Consider the following 20,704-nt stretch of genomic DNA (forward strand, 5'->3'; position numbering starts at 1 on the left):
AGGGGGAAGTGCAACAGTGAATAAAAAAAGCTTCACATTAAAGATGGACTTTTATTACATATTCAAGTATGGAAACAAACAAATTATCACTCATATAATATTAAAAAAAACAACCAAATCTCACAGTTTAAATAAGTTTTAAGCGGGGACATCACAAACTCTCCCATCTAAAAAAAGATGAAGTAAAAAGTCAGATTCACTAAGAAAAACCCATCACATGTAAACAACCCGAGTCTGTGGTCGAGTCCTCGAAACTCTTTAAAAACACCAGACTGGGATTCTGTGTCAGTTTTAAATGATAAAAACAACTTATTTCAGTTGGTCTCACAGTTCAGGCTGGATCTGGATCAGGATCAGGATCAGGATCTGGATCAGCCACCCTCACCTTTGTCATTATTCACATCAGTGACATTCTTATGCAGCACAAAGCTGCTGTCCCACATTCAGGTTCAGATGAGTCAGCCTGACAGGGTGCGTCCTTCAGTCGGCCTTCAGGGCGTAGAGCACGTCGTCCTGACTGACGTTGAGGCGGACGCGCTGCAGGACTCCCAGGCGGCTGGGCTCCAGCAGCAGCAGCCTGCAGGCCCCCAGACGCTGACACACGGCCAGGCCCTCGGACACGCTGACGGGCTGCAGACCCTCCACCCGGCACAGAGCCTGGTGCTGCACAAACACCTGAGAGAGCGCACACGTCGCCAGGATCAGGTCGTCACTCGTGAGGTTTCACATACCACCATTTGAAACCAGTTTAACATTTACACCAGCTGAAGTAACTTTAACCACTTTAAATTTCCACTAAACATATCAGCTGTTTTTTATCGTCCAACTAATAAATCAGTCAAATAAACAGTTTTATTATCCGACAGTCGAAATTGAGACCGTTTCCTTCTGCAGGTAAATAAAGACTAAAGTTTTTCCCTTCCTTCGTCACCACAGACATTCTGTAAAATGTGAAGTAAAGACTCGTCTGTATTTCTACGTATCTTTAGACTCTTCTTCATGTGTTTGATCTGACCTGTTGGAACGTGGCCTCCTCCAGTCCGAGTCGACGGAACTCAGTGATGACGGCCCTGAGGAAGAGCTGCTCCTGCACGGACGCACACCTGGAAACACCACATCTGTCACTTCCTGTCATTAAAGCTCCTCGTGTGCACTTTTATATCTCAGTCATGTGACCAGAGTGAGAATCCTACTTGATGGCGGTGATGTAGGCGGAGGAAAACATCTCATTTAGCGCCTCCATCACATGGCTCATTCCCACCTGTCCCGTGGCAGAGTGCTCGGCGGCCGAGAGCTCGCAGATCTCCGTCGCCCTGCGGCAGATGTCCAGACACCGGCGCGCGTCGCCCGACAGCGCGGCCACCTGCCAGAGGAGAGGAAGGCTGTGAGTGGACAGACCTGAGAATGAGCTCGGGTCGGGCGAGCGGACCGCCGGTCGCTTCACGTACCTTCCTGGACACGAGCTGCAGAGCGTCCTCCTCGAACGCCTTCACCTTGTTCAGCCTGGACATGATGATCTGCTGCAGCTGCTTGAAGCTGTACGGCTGGAAGGACATCCGCGTCAACCCCTGGACAGACACACAGACACACACACACACACACACACACACACACACACACACACACACACGTTGTTAAGCTCTGATTCCAAACCTCGAACTGGACTCATCTCCATAGCAACATCATCTGAGGCTGCGTCAACAATGACACTTTTACAAAAACATCCAAACAAGCATTTTAGCTCAGTATCAGAAATCATCTGAATCCAGACTAACACACCCAACATCACATGACCGTTCACCTACACTGGTCATGTGATGTAGACAGGAAGTAGATGTCTCCTCTGCAGTTGTTTGCTTAGAAACAGAAACCGGATTTTGTTTTCTCTGAGCGATGATGAGGTGGAACTGTTACTGACAGGAAGTGTCAGCGACACTTTGTGGTCGAGTCTGGTGACTGATGAGAACCAATCAGGAAGAGAACATGGGCGTCATGATTTACTTAACTCTCAGTTACACACTAAAATGAGATCAGCAGCATTTACAGTCTCTGATTCAGAGGCTGGAGAACTCCGGAGTCATGTGGACATCAGGTGTAACCATAGCAACAGTGATGCTCTAAAACCTTCATGTGGAAGGAGCCTGAGACGCATGAGCACTGTTGTGCGTAGAGGACTGATATTTCTCCAGCGTCTCGTCCCACCGGACACGTCTCAGGGACGATCATGATCTGACGTCTTGTAACATGAAGGAGTGTGTTCCCCTCACCAGTCTGCTGGCCACCCTGTTGATCATGATCCTCTCCGGCAGGTCCATGGTGTTGGCGATGGTCAGCACCACCAGGCGGGCGTGACGCCGCGTGGGCCAGTCGAACAGGTTGTACATCACGTTCTGCTTCCGCGTCCATAACAGGTCCAACTACAGGAGCACAGACACAAAGTAGGTCAGTCTGACACAAACAGATAAAACTATCAACTTTGTGCAACTTTGACAGATGCACAAGACAAAACACAACAAAATAACTTATATTGATCATATAAATAACAAAGGGATCATACAAGTGTGTGAACAGTGATCGGGTCGGCATCGATCGGTTTCACCACATCCTTCCACTTTTTGTTTGTAGACTTGGTTGATTGGTTGGTAAGAGCTCACTGGTTTCAACTGGAGACTTATTATTAATCAAACAAACGGGAGCAGTTCATTTGCTGGGATGGATCCACTGGGTTCTGTCGAGTGTGAATGTGGCAGCAGGAGTGTGTGAGTCTGTGTGTGTGTGTGTGTGTGTGTGTGTGTGTGTGTGTGTGTGTGTGTGTGTGTGCATGGTGAGGAAGGCGCCTGAAACAATGAGAATTAAGATTTATCACAGGACTTGTTTAACTTTATTTAACGGTTGTGACCTCGTCCACCAGCAGCACTGTCGTCTCCTTCCTGGGCGCTGGGTTACTGAATCTCTTCTCCAGCAGGGCGGCAGCGTGGTCGGCCGTCGCCTTCTGACCCGTCAGTTTCTGGAGAGGAGAGAGTCGGTCAGCGTCCGTACTGTGGTAATAATTTAACTGACACGATTAAGACAAACAGTCCTGGTCGAGTTTCAAGTACATAAAACTTAATATCTTCATTACACATTCAACTGAATGTCCAACCTACTCTTCCATTAAGTCCTCACCTGCAGGATCTGGACGTAGGCCTGATGAGGATCCGTCATCTTCATCCCATTGATCTCGACGAAGTGGAACGGAGGGATCTCGTCCACTTCAGCGGCGTGCTGCAGACAGCGCATCACCTCGTGCACCGTGGCCGTCTTCCCTGTGCCCGGCACGCCTGAGATATACATACACCTGAAACGCAGCGCACAACAGGTCAGCGTGACGACCAGCGGGACGACTGACTCGCTGTGAAAGCGTCACACGGGTCGGGCCTGGTCTCACCCTCCGGTGCCGTCGGCGATCTTGCTCTCCACGAAGCTGTAGATGTCCTGAAACTCCTGCTCCCTGCAGGGAAGAGACTCCGGCACCGACGACACGTGCAGCCTGATGGGAGACGTACACACATCAACATGTAACACACCTTCAATGTAAAACAAACACACAGAGACAACGATGCTTTCTGCCCCCTGGTGGCCGGCTGCAGCTCTCATCAAACTGATGTTCATGTGTTCATGTTTCTGATTAGTTTGATGTAAATTTGTTATTTGATGATATATAAACGTGACTCGTGATTGGTTGAGCGTGTGTGTGGGCGGGACCTCGATACAATTCGCTCCACTTCAGAATCAATACTGACAAATGATTTCAAAAGCACCAGATGGTGCCGTTTGCATCAGAGATATCTTAGTTGAATTTAATACAACAGAAGGAAGTGGAGACGTATCATCCATCTCGTCACCGATTGTCTTTGTTGTCCGTAAATAACCATAAATACATAAAACTTCCTTCAAATTTGTACGAAGCTTTGACTTCAGAAGTGTGCGTCGATGAAACAGAATGCGTCAGTGGTTGTTGTGTTGGAGCTGGACTCTCCTCTTACCTCGCTCTGGCCTCCTCCAGGACATTACCGGGACGTCGGGCAGGCAGTGACCTGCTGGGGATGCTGGGAGTGGCGTGACGGGGGGTCCGTGGCGTGCCAGGTGTGATCTGTTGAGGCAGATGTAAAAACATCAAGAGAAATTTAAAAAACTGATTCCAGTCACAGGGTTAGGCTGGACCACGCGGGACGGCGGTCGTCTCTCTTTAAAGATGTAAATTACTTCTGATTTCTTCTTGCTCAGTTTTTACACACGTTCAGTGATTGTTTATCACTCTATTGCATTTTATTTTAAAACAATCAACCATCAATTAGAAAAAGTGTTTGAAACAATGAAGTTTGAGAGGAAACATGTTTAATTCTGTTGTAAATAAATAATGTTTGACTTAGAAAAGTCCATAAACGCCAAAGACGGCGTTTGTATGACACATGTCCGGCCCCTCCTCCCCAACAAGCCAATCATCTGCATCGTGGGACACGAACAAAACCTTCTGTGGCTAAACAATACTTTGTTGTTGTTTAGCCACAGAAGGTGGTAGTGATTGACTCTCACTCCCAGCGACCCTCACAAGGACAAGTGGACGCTGGACTGTCTATTGGCAAGAACGGAACAATACATGAAGGTTAAGATTTAATATATTACAAGAACGTGGATAAGATTATATATATATATATATAGTATAAAAGAAAACACTAACATATGCATAACAGAAGCGATTCATCAGTCTGGACTCTTACCTTCTTGTTGGGAGTTTTACGCGGCGTCCTGGTAGAGATGCGAGTTTTCCTCTTTGAACGAGGAGTGTGAGAACCGGCTGCATTGTGTCGGCTCCTCTTCGCTACAATTTCCTCATCACTATCCAGGCCTTCCTCTTCTTCCTCCTCCTCCTCCTCCTCCTCCTCCTCCTCCTCACTGCTGCTCTGCAGCTCCTTCTTCGTTGGGACAAACTCGTCCTCTTCTTCTCCGTCTGAGTCCGGGAGCTGAGGGTTGTCCATAAGATTCCTGAACAAACAGGAAACAAATGAAATTTAACAACTGAGGTTTTCCAGATAAAATGTGTACAATGTATTAAATTTTGATTTGATGGGTGACAAAGATTCAACAAAGTGAAAAAAAGGCCCATTGCACTCATTCCCAGTTCAAAACCCACAAAAAGGCAACGTACAATAATCTAAAACTCAGCAACAGTAAATCCTAACGAATCAGAAGCTGAGACAATAAAGATTTTGGTATTTTCTTTGATAAATGAATCCTTGACTTTGCTCTCTGATATTAATTTGGGAGAAAAGTGAACAACCCGATGTTGATGTGAACACAAATAAATAAGACTGACAGTGGACAGATGATGGACTTCACCAGGTTTCCATTTCAACTGAACTAAAATGTGAGAATCGATCAAACGTCCTTCTGTCAGCACAGAGCAGCTCCGACCTGGAGAGCGGGGGTCAGTCACAGAGCCGTCGCACTCACAGCTGTTTCCTGATGCGAGCCGACACCAGCTGGGCCGACTTCCTCTTGGAGCTCCTCGGCGTGAAGGCGGTCGGCAGCATCGGAGAGTTTTCGTTGTCCACCTCGGCCCTGGTGACATCAGACAGTTACAGTCACGGTGGAGAAATTAAACATGTGAAGACGGACGTCCCGTACGCGTGGTGCCACCAGAGACTGGTGGGAGAGTTCAAAGTTCAAATAACTTATGGAGAGTTAAGAAATAATCTTTTTATTGATTTTGTATTTATAATAGATTTTCAGTGCTTTTATCATTTATCATGTTTGATTGACTTACATAACCTTTCAGCTGAGTTTGATTTCAGAGACATGAACACTTCTACAGTAGAGGTCAGAGGTTTTAAAGTGTTAACCTGAACGGCTTCTGAAACAGATAATGTTAATATATTGATTTCCCATTTCTGTAAGTAAACATGATGACATCACACTCACAGAGCAGCGAGAGCAGGTTCCCTCTGGGTTTTCGCTTCTTTCTTTCGAGATGGCGTCGCAGCTCTGAGGACGAAAACAGTTCATTCAAAAAACAAAACCAGTGTTGACATCAGATCAGATGTGCCGTCACTTCACCCTGATGTGATGACTCCCTGAAAACTGAGACGGAATCAAAACCACCACATTTACTTTGTTCATCTATTTTCCTGAAACACCACTTTGTTGAGCCTCGGAGGTGCTGATACTTTAATTTAGATTCTGTCCACACCGACACGTTTTGATTTTAAAACTCATGATTGTTGCTATGGTTACGTCGGAGGAGTTTTCCTCCTTTAAATCAGAGACTTGTGTAAACTGGTCTCGTTTTAGTTTGAAAACTCTTGGGTTTGTGTTTTAATCTGGACGAACAGAAACTGAGACTTTAGCAAACGATGACGCAGACGTTCTCCTCCTGATTGGTTCTCATCAGTCACATGACTCGACGCCCAGCGCTGAACACAAAGCGTCGCTAACAGGTTGTTAAAACGCATCAGTGTGGGCGGAGCCTGAGTTAAAGCATCTGTGCGCCCACTACACCTGCATGTGAATATATATATTAAATATTTAGATATATAATTATTATATAAACGGTGAATTCAGGGTTTTAACCAGGCAGCAGAATAAACTCAAACACACAACAGCTGTGCTGCAGCCACCAGTCCTGCAGGGTCGGACTCACTTCTGCCCCCTGGTGGAAATGTCTCTCCTCGGAGTGGCATTTCTTCTTCGTGGTGTTTTGACCGAGCCGGTCAGAAACTCTGCCTCCATCACGTCACGCTGCTGAGGACTGAGAGGCACCAACGTGTCTGTGGTTTATTTACTGTCAATTATTATCACTGGTTTAAACCAGTTTAAATAAACCAGTGCAAACCTGTTTTTCTCTGGTTTAAACCATTTTCAATTCACAGTTAAACTAAATCTCTCTTTTTAAACAACTATAAACCAATTTAAGTACATTTTCCTTTGAATTAAACTAGTAAGCTAAGGTTTACACAATTTTAAAGCCAAAGTTATCCAGTTGGTATTCTTTTAAAACCAGTTTTAACCAGTTTCTTTGGATTGCATCACTTAAAACCTGCTTTTCTCTCCCTGGTTTAAAAACCAGATTGAGGTTGACAGATCATTCTTGAACTTGAAAATAATCCACAAAGTCTGACTTTTTAAGTCTTAAGAATAAGGATGATGATGTTATATGAATATAATAATGTGGGTGAACAACATATTAGAAACACAGCAGTTGAACAGCAACACAAACTGACTATAAACTATAATCTTCCTTCAGTTAGGTGTGTGTGTGCCGTGAGAGCCCCGACCTGGTGGAGTCTTCTCTCGCAGACGATGGTGGACTGTCAGAAGGCTTCAGGGGGGCTGCGTCCTCGCCGGCGAGGTCTCCAAGGGTCTTCCTGAGGGGGGTGAGTCGGTGGGCGAGGGGGGTGACAGGGGCTCTGTGGGTCTTGCTGAGAGGGGTGAGGCTGTGGGTGAGGCGCAGGGCCTGAGGAGGAGAGGACGAGAGCCTCTGTGCCAACATCACAGACTCCAGCTCCTCGTCCAGCAGCCGGTCAACGAGGTCTTCTCGCGTCATTTTCTCCGGACCTGACAATGACAAGGAAACAGTCAAAGAAAAACCAGGAGGAGTCGAGAGCGGCGATCAACTGGATTCATTAAACTGGTGCCAAAGACGCTTTTCCAAGCTGTATGTTGTCGTCTCTGTTTTACAGTTTCGTTGTACTGGTCTGCAGAAACAAACCAGTTGTAATAAACTGAAATCTACTGATTATATTCCCAGAAGTGACTTTATCATATTAAAACACTCACTGTTGAGCTCCAGTTTCTTGCGGACTCCTGGCGTCGTGGCTGAGGCGGTCCTCCTCTTGGCGCTCAGACATTTCGAGGCCGACAGTTTGGAGGTCGAGTGCAGGGACTCAGCCTCCGCAGTGCAGGCCTTACCGGCGCTCATGGTGGCCCTTCTGTATCTCACGTCTCCCGAGGAGGCTCTGTGCATAACTGAAGGGTCCGGTGTGGGCAGGGCGCGTCGAGAGGGGCCTCGAGACGCTGGAGCTGCCGCGGGCGGGGACCGGGGGGGCGAGGGGGGCAAGGAGGGTTTGGGACAGGGGGGAGGAGAGGATGCCGGCGTGGGTTCAGACACAGACTCCACCACAGCAGACTCCACCACAGCAGACTCCACCAACTTGAAGGTCTTAGAGTCCCAGGACAGCTTCACAAACAGAGTGTCCTTATCGTCAGAGTCGGGAAACGGCGCCAGTCCGTCCAGGTGCTTCACCTTCGAGAGACAAGGACTTACAGGGTCAGTTCACACAAACCAAAAACAGTTCTTTTGTTCAGGATTTTAAAATCTGTCCATGAGATTTCTGCTGTGAGGCTGAATGAGATTCAACCAAACAAACATTTTATTGAAAATCATGGTGCGGACTCAAGCAAACAGGCTTGAGTTGTCCTGCAGGTGTCACAGGTTCAGCTCTGTCCCTACTTCACGTTAGTGCTGTCCAATCAGGAAAAGGCTAATGTGAAGCTCCACAGCAGGTTTGAGCAGATTAGAGAGGATGTTCCTTTCATTCATACTATTAAAATAAAGGAGAAGTAAACAACCAGATGAAATCCCTCCTTTACCTGCACAGGTCTGAGGATGGACTCAGCGTTGACCTCGTCGTCACAGCTGCGACCCTGATAGTAGAAGATCTCCTGAGGGTGAGGCTCTCTGCCCAGCAGCTTCAGTTTGCTCAGAGGCACTTCAGATACACGAACAAACCACTGAACCACCGCCTTCTTCTGCTTCCCGCTCTCTGGAACACACCAGATACTTGGTCTTTACGTCACATCAGTTATCGTAGCCGTACGTTTCTGACTCCTTCAACTTCCAAGTCTTATTAAAACTGTAAGAACAATTTGACCATCGCCAGCTTCCTGTCAACTTTACTGTTCATTTGTTTTCACATAGAGTCACACGTGGTCAGGAGCCTGCACAGGTCGCTCAGGTCCTCCGAGGTCACTAATAGTTGAACCACGGTCCAGAGCCAGACACCTTTAACTCATTCATCATTGAGATTTGTCAAGTTTTAACACAGCGGTTCTATTTTAACTGGCGCAGCTTTTCTAGCCTTTATGCCGCTGGTGTAGCAGCCCAGGAATCTCACCGAGCACTTACATACATGTACCGATCACGTACTTATATTCTTCATTATCAGTATTAACCTCATCTGTTCATTATCTGTATATTTATTCATACGCTACAGTATTTATTCAGCTGCTGCTGCTGCTACCTGGTGCTGTACAAATACTCTTCATTCACCTTAACGGTACATTTATGTCTGCATTACTTCAATGTACTGGATCACTTTAATCATTCAGTATTTATCTGCCTTCTAACAGTGTTCACTGTCCCTTTACAGTCACATACACTCTTACTTTATAATTTCAGTCTACTGCACTGATTTTTAACTGATGTGTTGAAATGCTCTCTGTGCCTTAGAATGGCCTCCGGGGACAAATCAGGTGGTTTTGAATTACATGCATTATAAATAATGTCATGTGACACCACTCAGCCAATCAAATCTGTTAGTCCCAACGAGCATCCAGACACACGTGGTCGTCGATCGTTTGTTTTTTCTGGGATAACAACACACAAACGTATTTCGGATTCAGACTCGAACATCTTGTCGGACTCACCGTCACCGAAGAGCCTGACGACTTTGGCCACGTACGGGTTGTCTTCATCCTCGCCCTCTATGAGGATGTGCTGGCCGGCGTTAATGATGGTGGTCCTCGGGAGACCGTCCACAGTGATGGACAAAGAGCTGAGACAACACGGGGAAATGAACAATCACACTGGGTCCAGTTCAATATCCAAGCAGAGGCAGGACTTTCACAATAAAAGTGAATAGATTCCTTCAGTGGTTCTCACAGCTGTTGACCTGACGTCCTCTGGAAGTTTCTCATTGGTCACAAAAGTCTTAAGGTTTGATTTGTTCAAACCTCGACTGTAATAAAATGTCATACGTGACGACAAGAATGGAATTAACTGTTTTACCCACAACAACAGTGATGTGATGACATTGTTATACGTGTGTGACGTGAGGGCTCGATGTGTGATAGTGGGATCCCTCTTATTGTGAAGGAACAGGATGGAGACGGATCACGTTCTGAGCAGCACTTTAATGTTCTGTCCCATGTCATCACATCAACACACACACTTCCTGCTTCTCACCCTCATGTGACTGAACTCACCAAGAAGAAGAGGGGAGGGGTATTCAGCTGCAACGTGACACTTCACCACTAGATGTCACTACACTCTACACACTGAACCTTTAACTTTCAGCCTTACATGTGTTTATATGCAGCCATGTGGAAAACCAACAGATAATTGGTTAAAGTTACTGATGGAGTAAATATTCTCAGTGGAGAAGCTGGAAACAGACTTTTATAATTAAACTGTTAAACTCTGACAGATTATTAAATCAATAACTATGAGATAATAAACTAACATGTGATCTAGGTTATGTTTCAGTACTTTTCCTGAACAAACACCATGAGACGTATTCAAATAAAACAGGAAAGTTCGGTTCTCACCCATATTCGTACGTCTTCAGCTTCCTGTTGAATCGCAGCGGTTTCCCGCGCCACTTGTAAACTCTGCGGACTCTGAGTCTGGTGAAATACTTCATCGCGTTTCCTCCGACGCAACAACACGAAACAGCGAAATAAACACAACGACACGAAACAGCGAAATAAACACAACGACACAAAGTCCGCACAACATTCACTCGCCACCGCAGCGGACAGCACTTCGCGCCAAAATTGCGTAGTTTCCGCTTTGTAACCAGCGAGTTACTCCCACTGGTGCCACCTGCTGCCTCGGAGTGCGAGCGGCAACACTAATTATGTACAGGTTAAAGAAGGATTTAGTGACTGTAAAGTTGAAAGTTGATTTATGTTTATGTTAATTTACCAACATGTGTTTTTAATGTTTAAAGTGAAGTTTTATACACATCTAAATATTTCATAAGAACAGGAGTAATGTGTTGAATCTGCTTCTGTAGTTGTCTCACCTTCACCTGAGTCTGAGGCCTTTCTGGCCTCTTATTGGTGAGTTCAGTCACATGAGAGTGAAAGGCAGGAAGTGTGTGTTGTTGATGTGATGGCCAGTGACAGAACATTAAAGCTCCAGTCTGTAGGATTTAGATGAAATGATCTATTGGCAGAAATGTAATAAAAATAATCCTAGTTTTCAGTAGTAGTCAGTCAGATTTACCTTTAGCCTCAGGTACCCTCAAGTTCGGCCTGTATTCTTGATTAAAAGGCCAAAACACTAGATGACGCTAAGGTGCGCAACTGAGGTTATGTTCCTAACATCCGCTGGGGGCTGCTAACACCTGCTAACACCTGCTAACATCTACTGGTAGTTGGTAACTTAAATTATGCAGAAGACCTTCAAACTTACAAGAGATATTCACCATCTAGTCCTATATTCTAAAATGTATTTATATATATTTTTTTATTGGTATTATAATCAGTGTGAGTATTATTATCAGTATTAGTATTAGCATCAGTATAACTATTATTATAAGTATTATTATCAGTATTATTATCAGTATTACTTTTACTATCAGTATCTTTACCATTGATCAAAACCCAAAGGTTTTAATGTGATAATGAACAAATCCTACTCGGTGACTTCCGGAGACAGACCAACCTGTACTCTTATTCTGAAGGGAATCAGCCGGAAGCTGTCTGGTTTCCGCCGGACGTTAGCTTGTATGTCGCGGTTGTGTTCGTGTTAGAAACCACATTTCTCCTCGATGGCGAACCGAACCGTGAAGGATGCCAACAGCATCCACGGGACGAACCCACAGTACCTGGTGGAGAAAATCATCCGAACCCGAATCTACGAGTCCAAATACTGGAAGGAGGAATGCTTCGGCCTCACCGGTCAGTAGCATGTTAGCATGTTAGCATGTTAGCCAGAGAGCTAACATTAGCGTCGGCTAACGTTAATAACCAGAGGATTTCACTTTTCTCTTCCTCATTTCAAATCACTAAATTAACCGAAGATCGTCAAGTTAACAATAGTTTAGTGAAGGAATAAACCGAATGAACCACAACTCAACTACCGACAGTTCACTGGTACAGATGTTAAAATACTAATATGTGAATAAAACCATGTAAACCTCAGGTCACGTGTCACCGTTAGTTAGTCATTTTTAATTTATGAGATATTTGTTCTGTAAAAGAGAAGAAAACTTTAAAAGTGAACATTTTGGTTCCTCAGTGCTCGAAGTGAGATCTTATACCTGCTTTGTTTATACTGCCACTTATTCAAATTAACAAATTTAATATTTGATGAAACTGACAGAAGCAGAGAAGCTGTGACTAATGGAGGATTCATTTCTACTCAAATAACCCATTGATGATCGTGATGTTGATTTTAAAACAAATAAAAGCATCACGATAAGAAACTTTATCAGTAAAGTTATTTTTATAAATTGTCATTTCAGTCCTTCCTTGTCTTAAACACTAATTCTTGCAGAAACTCTTGTTTGGCGCATGTACATGTGCTTTATTCTTTGTTTTACCAGATAAAGATTGAGAAAGTTATAAAACTACATTGAACCCCAGCGTCCACTTGTTTGTTGTTTTTACCCTGGGACAGTTTGAATAGAAAAGTAAAGTCTTGTTTTAGCAGCTTTGTGTCGCCCTCTGTCCTGTTTGAACTTGACACTGATCGTGCTCATGTCGTCACATCCACAGCCGAGCTGGTTGTTGACAAAGCCATGGAGCTGAAGTTCGTTGGAGGAGTTTATGGCGGAAACATCAAGCCCACCCCCTTCCTTTGCCTCGCGCTGAAGATGCTGCAGATTCAGCCGGAGAAAGACATCATCGTCGAGTTCATAAAAAATGAGGATTTCAAGTAAGTTGCTTAAGAGCCGAGAACTGCTGTCGTACTGAATTTGTGAGTCAGCCAAACAAAACCGGGACGAATGTGCTCACACACAGTCTAACTCTTAACATTCAGGAAGGTTCATCCGTTTATCTCTTATTTTAAACTGATAACGTGAGGAGGTGTTTTTTTGTGTCAACTTTTCCTTTTGTCAGCGACTTCTGTGAGATCACTCAGGTCCTGGTCAGTCGTGGAATTAACATCATTCAGATGTTACTATCAGGGCCAAAGTGTCCAGTAACTTCAGTAGAATTACATGGACTCCTGTGGTTGACTTGGAGGAAATGTATTTCAGCAGATGACTTGATGTCACAAATACAAGTTGGATGAATGTAGTCATGTTTGGTGCCGTCCAGGCTCACGTGCAGTCCTCAGTTCTTACTGTGGCGCTTCAATTTGCGTTTACGATTCTACTTGAGTCACAAACGAGCGGCTGTTTGTCACAACTACAAATTTGGTTTTCATGATTCTCAAAGACTCTTGCCATGTATTCTATATATTATCCTAAACGACGTCAGCCTCCTCATTCTGTGTCCTGGATTTTTCTCCTTCTCCTCTCCCCGTGTTTTACTAGATATGTTCGTCTCCTTGGAGCCATGTACATGAGACTGACGGGCACTGCAGCGGATTGTTACAAATACCTGGAGCCTTTGTACAACGACTACAGAAAGATCAAGAGTCAGAACAGAAACGGAGGTGAGTCGTGAACGTGAAGGAACTGCTCCTCTCTGGAAAACATTTCTTTGTGCCTCTGATCTATTTAATATAAGTTGAAATAATTCCAGCATCGTTTCATGGTCTTTTTTTCAGAGTTTGAGTTGATGCACGTTGACGAGTTTATCGACGAGCTTCTTCACGCAGAGAGGATGTGTGACATCATCCTGCCCCGGCTTCAGGTATGTCTACGTCACGTTTACACGCTCAGCTTGTTTCCAAGGCCCACACCACTAACGTGTGTGTGTGTGTGTGTGTGTGTGTGTGTGTGTGTGTGTGTGTGTGTGTGTGAGACAGAGGAGACAAGTCCTCGAGGAGGCGGAGATGTTGGACCCGCGCATCAGCGCTCTGGAGGAAGACCTGGATGAAGTGGAGACCAGTGACGAGGAAGATGAGGAAGAAGACAAGGTGATACAAGTTTATTAAAGCAACACAATGTCTCTTTAACTGAGCGACAGCGCCCTCTGCAGCCTCACGGAGTGATTCCTTCTGTTGGGCTCTGTTTCCGAGTGATGAAGTGGTTAACATGTTCAGAAAGTAGGACAGTGTGTTTGGTTATAGTGGCCGACATTTTAAAACTCAGTTTCTCCACCAGCAGCAGGAGAGACTCCAGACCCCTGAACCACACAGACGTAGTTACCGTGACAACGACAGGCCTCGTCGCTCCCCATCACCTCGCTACAGACGCAGCCGCTCCCCCAGACGGTTTGTCTTTTGATTGTTGGTCAATTTACTGACGGTTCAATCACTTCCATCTTTCTGCAGAGAAGATGGAAAGAAAATGTCCTGAATCCAATCCTTTGGTTTTCTTTTTCCTTCTTCAGGAGGAGCCGATCTCCGAAGAGGCGGAGGTATGTTTGCTTTTGGATGAAATTCGTTGTCACATTTTAAACAGTATTTTGTGCCTCAGGCTCTTTGAGTGATTCTGTTGTGTGTTGTCAGCCCCTCCCCCCGGAGAGAGCGCCATCGCAGCAAGAGCCCCCGCAGACACCGCAGCCGGTCCCGGGACCGGCGCCACCGCTCCAAATCCCCAGGTCAGAAAACACGTCTCGGCCCCACTGCCGGTCTGTCTGTAGTAAAATATCATTGATTTGTGATGTAATGTGGATTCAATGTTGTTTGTTCGTTGACTTTAACACAGAGGAAACCATGGTGTAATAAAGACGCTGAGTCGACATGATAATATGTGATCATGGTTGTTTTCTTGGTTGTGAACCAGGTCACCACAGAAGCCACCGACATCGCAGCCACTCAAAGTCTCCAGAGAGGTGAGAGGTTTCAAATCCTCAGGATCTCCTCCAGTGGGGTTTATTATTGGTAATAAAGTGTCAATCACTCTTTTAATTATTTGCACTAAACAAGATTTTGTCTGTTTCTCGTCACAGGAGTTCAAAAAAGAGTCACAAGAAGAGTCGGAGAAACGAGTGACCTCCTTTTTACTTTCTATCTTTTTCTTTTTCCCTCGGAACCTCGTATGAAATGTGACTTCTGTTTTCATGGTCGTGTCGTTCTGAGTCTGTGTGAAGCTTTTCAGCTTCATTCTGAAAAATCCCAAAACACAGATAAACTGTGGCCGTCAATGAAAACATCTGTAAGTGTAGGAAATGGTTTTGTTGCAAACATTTTCTGTTGATTGAGTTAATAAAGATTCTGACCGATTGGTCCTGAGTCTGTGGACGTTTTGATTCCCGAGTCCGACCAGTGGGTTTTCATTACGTCTCATGAATGTCCACTTGGAGGTCAAACGTCTCTGATGAAACTAATTCTGCCCGTGTGAACGTGTTGTCTTAAGAAACGCCTCTTGACTCAAAGATGAACTGATCAGGGTTCAGAGGTCAAAGGTCACGGGGACTGTTCTGACACTGCACAGGTTGGTGTTTCTAATCCACGCTTCCTGATGGGAACTCCTCCTTTATGCTTTTGAGTTCAAACAGCAGAACGTTCAGGACATTTCTGCTGCTGTTTGTCTTTACTTCCTTTTAAACATATTCAACTTTTACTGTATTTTGTTCGATCATTCAAATAAATGTGGAAAATGTTCATCTCTTAAAAACCTTCAGCTGTTTCAAATGTTTTTGATCAGGTGGCTGTGTATGAACTGTGATCTGCTTTAGAGGAATGTTTCTTCTTCTCTTGTCGCTCTCCACTCTTTCACTTCACACTAACGAAGTTGTGTCTCATTCTGCAGATGAGTTTGTGTTCGTTCACAAACTGATTCACTGACAAACTACACATCCAGGTTTCCTGCTGATTCAGCTCCGGTTCAGTTTCTTCGACTTCAGCAGCTCTGCCTTTTCTACTTGCAGGAAGTGATTTACAGCAAATGATTCTGAAATCCTGGATGTGTGGAATAAAGTGTAAACCAGCACTTTTTAAAATCAGAACCTAGGATTTAATCTTTGGACACATGAAGTTCTCATATTTAATATTGACAGCAGCAGCTTTTAGAAGTTGTGGTTTTATCATAGATTTCTTTCAGGGAAACACAAGACACAATTAAAGAAGAAGTGTTTAATAGCATTAGTACAGCTGAAATACTCTGTGCATGCAAACCTGTTCATATATTCAGGTTATACTACAAATTAACATTCAATTTAACAAAAACACTTGACAGAGTTCAATTTTCATCACTCAAAACATTAGTAAATTGAATACAGAGTCTGTTCTGTTGTTTAATAAACTTTACAAACAAGCTGTTTTTTAAAGGAGCGAGCAAACATCTCCTCCACATCAGCAACACATGATGACTGCAGCCAGTTTCCACTTAATATGGTTTTTAAGAATATGTTTCAATGTTGTCTTCCTCTAATAATAATGTATGAATCTTTCATACCTGAAACCTGCTGTTACATCTAAATGCATCACTACTATTAACGTCAATATTACAACCACTCTGAAAACAATTGAAGAGGTATTCTACAGATAGAGAAATTATATTGAAGACTTTTTAATACGTATATATAGATATTAAATGTTAGACTGAAAAACGAACTCGACCACTTTCCCCTGTCAGTCGCTCTGTTGTGATTTGGCTCCGTACAAATACAAGTTGAATTAAAATGTGATCATCAGTGTTCACAACAGCTGAATCTATAAATCTACGTGGATTTACTTTCCCCTGAATTAGATGAATGCAAATAGATTCAGATTGTGTGTGGATGATATTTGGTGGATTTATTCCTGAGACTCTTTCAGCCTGGACAGAAACTTGTCTACTTTTCGGTTCCCCTCTCTGTCTCTGATATTCTCCAGAGTCTGGATGCTTCTCTCCTGATGGGAGGACTCGATTGGTATCTTCGCCGCCTTCATGTGATAATGGATTGACATCTTATGGTTATGTTGAGTGAAGAACAGATAGTTTGCGTAGATGTTGAATAAGATTTGTTGTTCAGCAGGTTCCAGATCCTCTGCGAGCAGCTGCTGGAAGTTCTCCTCAGATTTGGCCTTGGTGTTCTCTGACTTTGCGTAAATACCTGCGATGTCAATTTTCTTCATAAATGAGGAATGAGGATAAAGAGAAAGCAACTCCTCATGGGCACAGATCCCTTTCTCTATCAGGCTCGGACTTGAGTGACTGTCCTCCTCCCAGATCTTCCATTTGTAGCTGAGTGCGGCACATCTTTTCAGATAACGTTCATCCGGATGTAGCTTCAGAGCCTCTTCTGCCAAAGCAACAGCCTCGTCCATGGAGGGGAAGGTTCTGTACAACCTCAGCAAAGCTTTGATTCCACTGTAGCTGCTGACAGGGTTTATCAGAACCTTTGTGGCTAACTCGCGTGCTCCACATTTGTCTGGTTGTCCTTTCTTAGCGAGTTGCAGGAGGTAAACGGCAGCGAGGTACAGGTTCTCTGGATCCTGTTCCTTGGCTTCTCTCAGTTTCTTCATGATGTCTTCCTCGACCCCTGTTTCGCTGTGTTTGGACATGTTCACTAACCCTAACACGTGGCTGGTCTGCCACTCCACCACACCCGGCTGCAGCCGGATGGCTCTCTGGAAGTAATGATCTGCCAGAAGCTGCTGTTCTCCGCTGAAGTTCATCAGAGTCCAGGCTTTTTCAGCACAGATCTCCGGGTGCAGCCCGTCCTGCGATGGAAACTCAGTCCTCAGGCCGTCGATCTTTGACAGACAAGCCCGACTCTCTGCTCGTTCTCCCTGATGATGGTGCAGCCAGGCCTGGTTCCCGTAGGTCACCACCAGCCAGGGACCCTCGTCTGCTCCTCTCGTCTGCCTGAAGGCCTCCGCGGCTCTGCTGAAGAAACTCCTGGCTTCTTCAGTGGACCCCAGCTGGAAGTGGACGTACCCCTGCAGGTTGTAAATGTGACCCAGCCACTTGCATCCTTCCTCTGTGCCGATGTCCTGCAGCTTGTCCTTGAGTCTCCAAAGTTTGTTCCTGCTGGGGTTCAGCTTCCAGGTGAAGTGGCACTGCAGCGCCCCCAGTCTGTCCTCCAGTGCCATGTCACTCTGAGCAGCACTGATGGAGATTCATTATAAACATTAAAACACATCATCAGTGGGTTGATATCAAACGTTCTGACAAAAGGATTTATTCAACAGTAAAATAACAATGACTCAAGTTCCTGATTTTACTTTAATTATAATTATCTTAACGAATTGTCTTTTAAACAATTTCATGTCTCATTTGTTTTTAATGCTGCCTTGTGTGACTTCTGTAATCTGGCTTTTGAAAAGTTCTCTATAAATAATAATGATAAATATCAGACCCTGGGCTGATGTCAGTATTAGGGAGTAATACATTTCCAATAGCAAATTATCAATTACAGCCGATGTATACATTTAAAAATGATTCTTAAGATGATGTTATCAAACCATTTTCACAAAGTTTAACCATCAACTTTATTATAAAGATTTATAAATAAAAGGAAAACACAAATGCAACCGAATGTGTAGAACTTTCAAATCTTTTCTGCACCGTTTATCATGTGAAATAAAAGTTTTCATATCAACATATTCACAGACACAGATATGTCTGTGAATGTCAGTGCTGCTTTAATTCACATTATTCTTATTAATAAAATCAATACACAAGATGATGTGATGAAACAAACACTGTCACTGACTTAAAGGATCATTAATGTTCATGAAGAATCATGAAGACATGAACTCACCTCATCTCGTCTCCTCGGACTCTGCAGCTGTGTGAACATCTGCCTGCGGAGCGCCGTTATATGGAGCTCAGGAGGCGACGCGACGCGAACTGAGGCGAACTTTCACTTTCATGTTCAGAGAAACTTAACTTTCAGTTGTCTGTAAAAGAAAGAGTGACCACCCAGACTGCCAGGAGCCTGGGTGGTCACTCCACACATCTCTCCCTTCCTGCCAACATTACTGTAACAACACGTTCCTGTTGATGCATCCTGCATCAGGAGAACACGCCCCCTTCTCATTCAGGAGGCGGTGCAGGTTCTGGTCCAGACTCCACCACTCCGCTCCTTCACTGGTTACCAGTAGCTGCCCGCATCCGTTTCAAAACTCCAGTACTTGGTACCGTGCTGTGAACGGATCGGGTCCAGTCTACATCCAGGACATGGTCAAACCTCACACCCCAGCACGTCCACTCCGCTCTGCATCGACCAATCAGCTGCTCCCTCACTGCGAGGGACAGCTGTCACTCAACTACATCACCACTGTTTCCTGTCCTGGCTCCTAAACGGTGGAACCAGCTCCACATGGACATGAGGACAGGAAGTCCACACATCTTCTGCTGCAAACTAAAGACACACCTCTTCAGACTGCACCTTGAATAAAAGTTTAAACTAACTATTCAGTAGCACTTACATGTCACTCACTTATAGAACTTTGTAGTTTAGCTTTTTTGAAGAAATTGTACTTTCTCTATTCTTGTTGTTCTGGGTTTGTTCCTCATGGTTGATGCACTGATTGTGAGTCGCTCTGGAGAAAAGCGTCAGCTAAATTAAATGTAATGTAAACTGACACACACACACACACACACACACACACACACACACACACACACACACACACACACACACACACACACACACACACACTTACAGTTTTTTTCGATTGCACAAACACTAAAATCAAAAGTATTACACAATTATCAAAACCTTACACTCAAGGAGCAAATGGGCCCAGATCTGCTCCACTATCAGCACAATGTCAGACTCACACTTTTTGCAAAACAATACACGGAGGAGAAGGAGGAAGAGGAAGAGGAAGAGGAAGAGGGAGGGTGAGAGGGGGAATCCACGGAGGAGGAGGAGGAGGACGTGCCAGAGGCCGAGGTGGAGGTAGAGGAAGAGGAAGAGGAAGAGGAAGACCTGAAGGGAGGAGAACATGCTCAAAGAAGAAGAAGACCAAATTTCTCAAATGAAATTCGTGCAGCACTAGTTGACCGTGTGGTGAACCACGGACTGAGGCTGAGGGAGGCGGGACTAAGAGTTCAGATCTTAGCAGATCTACAGTGAAATCTGTCATTGAAACCTGAACTGGAAACACAATCTTCTGTTGGTCTGATGTTTGCTGAGCTTACAGTTTTATGACCACGACTGTAGTAGCATGAAAACTGGGACATGTTTTGTTGTGATTCTCAATGTTGACTGATTTGGGAATATGGAGAGAAATAAATTATATTTTCATCAGCCTGCAGCATTGGTCTTGTGTAGTGTTTGGTGAATTTATTGTATATTTGCACTTTCTCTGTGTACTTCACTCACAGTACTCTAACCACTGAGAAGTAGAATTGCTAAAAGTGTTTCAGGTTAGCAGCAGCAGTGTGTAACTGGCTCAAACAGAATGAAGTCATATGAAACGTGTGTGTTTCATATGGTAACAAAATATGGTTTTGATAAATTAGTGTATAGTTTTTACAAGAGTGTTTCATTTTGCAAAGGATCTGAGGTGTTCTGCTCATTGTGTGTGTGGTTGTGCTGATTGTGTGTGTGGTTGTGCTGATTGTGTGTGTGGTTGTGCTGATTGTGTGTGTGGTTGTGCTGATTGTGTGTAGTGTTCTGAAACACCGGGCCCTGTTTTGAAAATCGTGCTTAAGCAATCGAG

General features: G+C 44.5%; 3 protein-coding genes across 6 annotated transcripts; 1 reads left to right on the forward strand and 2 right to left on the reverse strand.

Annotated features, from left to right (window-relative positions):
- Positions 1 to 31: 31 nt before the first annotated feature.
- orc1 (origin recognition complex, subunit 1) lies at positions 32 to 10,851 on the reverse strand. 2 transcript variants are annotated; one of them, XM_035177603.2, is made up of 18 exons: positions 10,585 to 10,851; positions 9,685 to 9,812; positions 8,629 to 8,801; positions 7,816 to 8,281; positions 7,314 to 7,593; positions 6,680 to 6,787; positions 5,962 to 6,024; positions 5,494 to 5,601; positions 4,761 to 5,025; positions 4,026 to 4,132; positions 3,428 to 3,529; positions 3,166 to 3,337; positions 2,900 to 3,007; positions 2,268 to 2,417; positions 1,449 to 1,568; positions 1,194 to 1,363; positions 1,016 to 1,103; positions 32 to 675 (listed from the first exon to the last, which is right to left on the reverse strand). In XM_035177603.2, exons 1-18 carry the CDS (start codon positions 10,677 to 10,679, stop codon positions 481 to 483), a joined length of 2,898 nt encoding a protein of 965 aa, XP_035033494.1. In that variant the 5' UTR covers positions 10,680 to 10,851; the 3' UTR covers positions 32 to 480. The 2 variants fall into 2 exon arrangements, with proteins under 2 accessions (XP_035033494.1, XP_035033495.1); XM_035177604.2 differs by lacking the exon at positions 6,680 to 6,787.
- Positions 10,852 to 11,720: 869 nt separating this feature from the next.
- On the forward strand, positions 11,721 to 15,725 carry prpf38a (pre-mRNA processing factor 38A). Of its 3 annotated transcripts, none has more exons than XM_035177068.2 (10): positions 11,721 to 11,943; positions 12,763 to 12,922; positions 13,527 to 13,648; positions 13,763 to 13,848; positions 13,964 to 14,074; positions 14,265 to 14,371; positions 14,491 to 14,517; positions 14,609 to 14,700; positions 14,886 to 14,934; positions 15,052 to 15,725. In XM_035177068.2, exons 1-10 carry the CDS (start codon positions 11,814 to 11,816, stop codon positions 15,092 to 15,094), a joined length of 927 nt encoding a protein of 308 aa, XP_035032959.1. In that variant the 5' UTR covers positions 11,721 to 11,813; the 3' UTR covers positions 15,095 to 15,725. The 3 variants fall into 3 exon arrangements, with proteins under 3 accessions (XP_035032959.1, XP_035032958.1, XP_035032960.1); XM_035177067.2 differs by having other exon boundaries at positions 11,722 to 11,943; positions 14,262 to 14,371; XM_035177069.2 differs by lacking the exon at positions 11,721 to 11,943 and adding an exon at positions 11,981 to 12,138 and having other exon boundaries at positions 14,262 to 14,371.
- Positions 15,726 to 16,162: 437 nt separating this feature from the next.
- LOC118121293 (interferon-induced protein with tetratricopeptide repeats 1B) lies at positions 16,163 to 18,951 on the reverse strand. The gene is made up of 2 exons (XM_047342895.1): positions 18,793 to 18,951; positions 16,163 to 18,137 (listed from the first exon to the last, which is right to left on the reverse strand). The coding sequence occupies exons 1-2, from the start codon at positions 18,795 to 18,797 to the stop codon at positions 16,841 to 16,843; spliced, it is 1,302 nt and encodes a 433-aa protein (XP_047198851.1). The 5' UTR covers positions 18,798 to 18,951; the 3' UTR covers positions 16,163 to 16,840.
- Positions 18,952 to 20,704: the final 1,753 nt, after the last annotated feature.

Source organism: Hippoglossus stenolepis, chromosome 14 (assembly GCF_022539355.2).
Source record: "Hippoglossus stenolepis isolate QCI-W04-F060 chromosome 14, HSTE1.2, whole genome shotgun sequence".
Taxonomy (NCBI): Eukaryota; Metazoa; Chordata; class Actinopteri; order Pleuronectiformes; family Pleuronectidae; genus Hippoglossus; species Hippoglossus stenolepis.

Coding starts and splice junctions, on each gene's coding strand:
- prpf38a (XM_035177067.2), top strand. CDS start 11,814: ATGGCGAACCGAACCGTGAAGGATGCCAACAGCATCCACGGGACGAAC. Junction 11,944..12,762: donor GGAATGCTTCGGCCTCACCG/GTCAGTAGCATG, acceptor TCACATCCACAG/CCGAGCTGGTTGTTGACAAA. Junction 14,518..14,608: donor CGATCTCCGAAGAGGCGGAG/GTATGTTTGCTT, acceptor GTGTGTTGTCAG/CCCCTCCCCCCGGAGAGAGC.
- orc1 (XM_035177603.2), bottom strand. CDS start 10,679: ATGAAGTATTTCACCAGACTCAGAGTCCGCAGAGTTTACAAGTGGCGC. Junction 8,282..8,628: donor CCATCCTCAGACCTGTGCAG/GTAAAGGAGGGA, acceptor TGTCTCTCGAAG/GTGAAGCACCTGGACGGACT. Junction 3,530..4,025: donor CTGGAGGAGGCCAGAGCGAG/GTAAGAGGAGAG, acceptor GTCTCCCATCAG/GCTGCACGTGTCGTCGGTGC.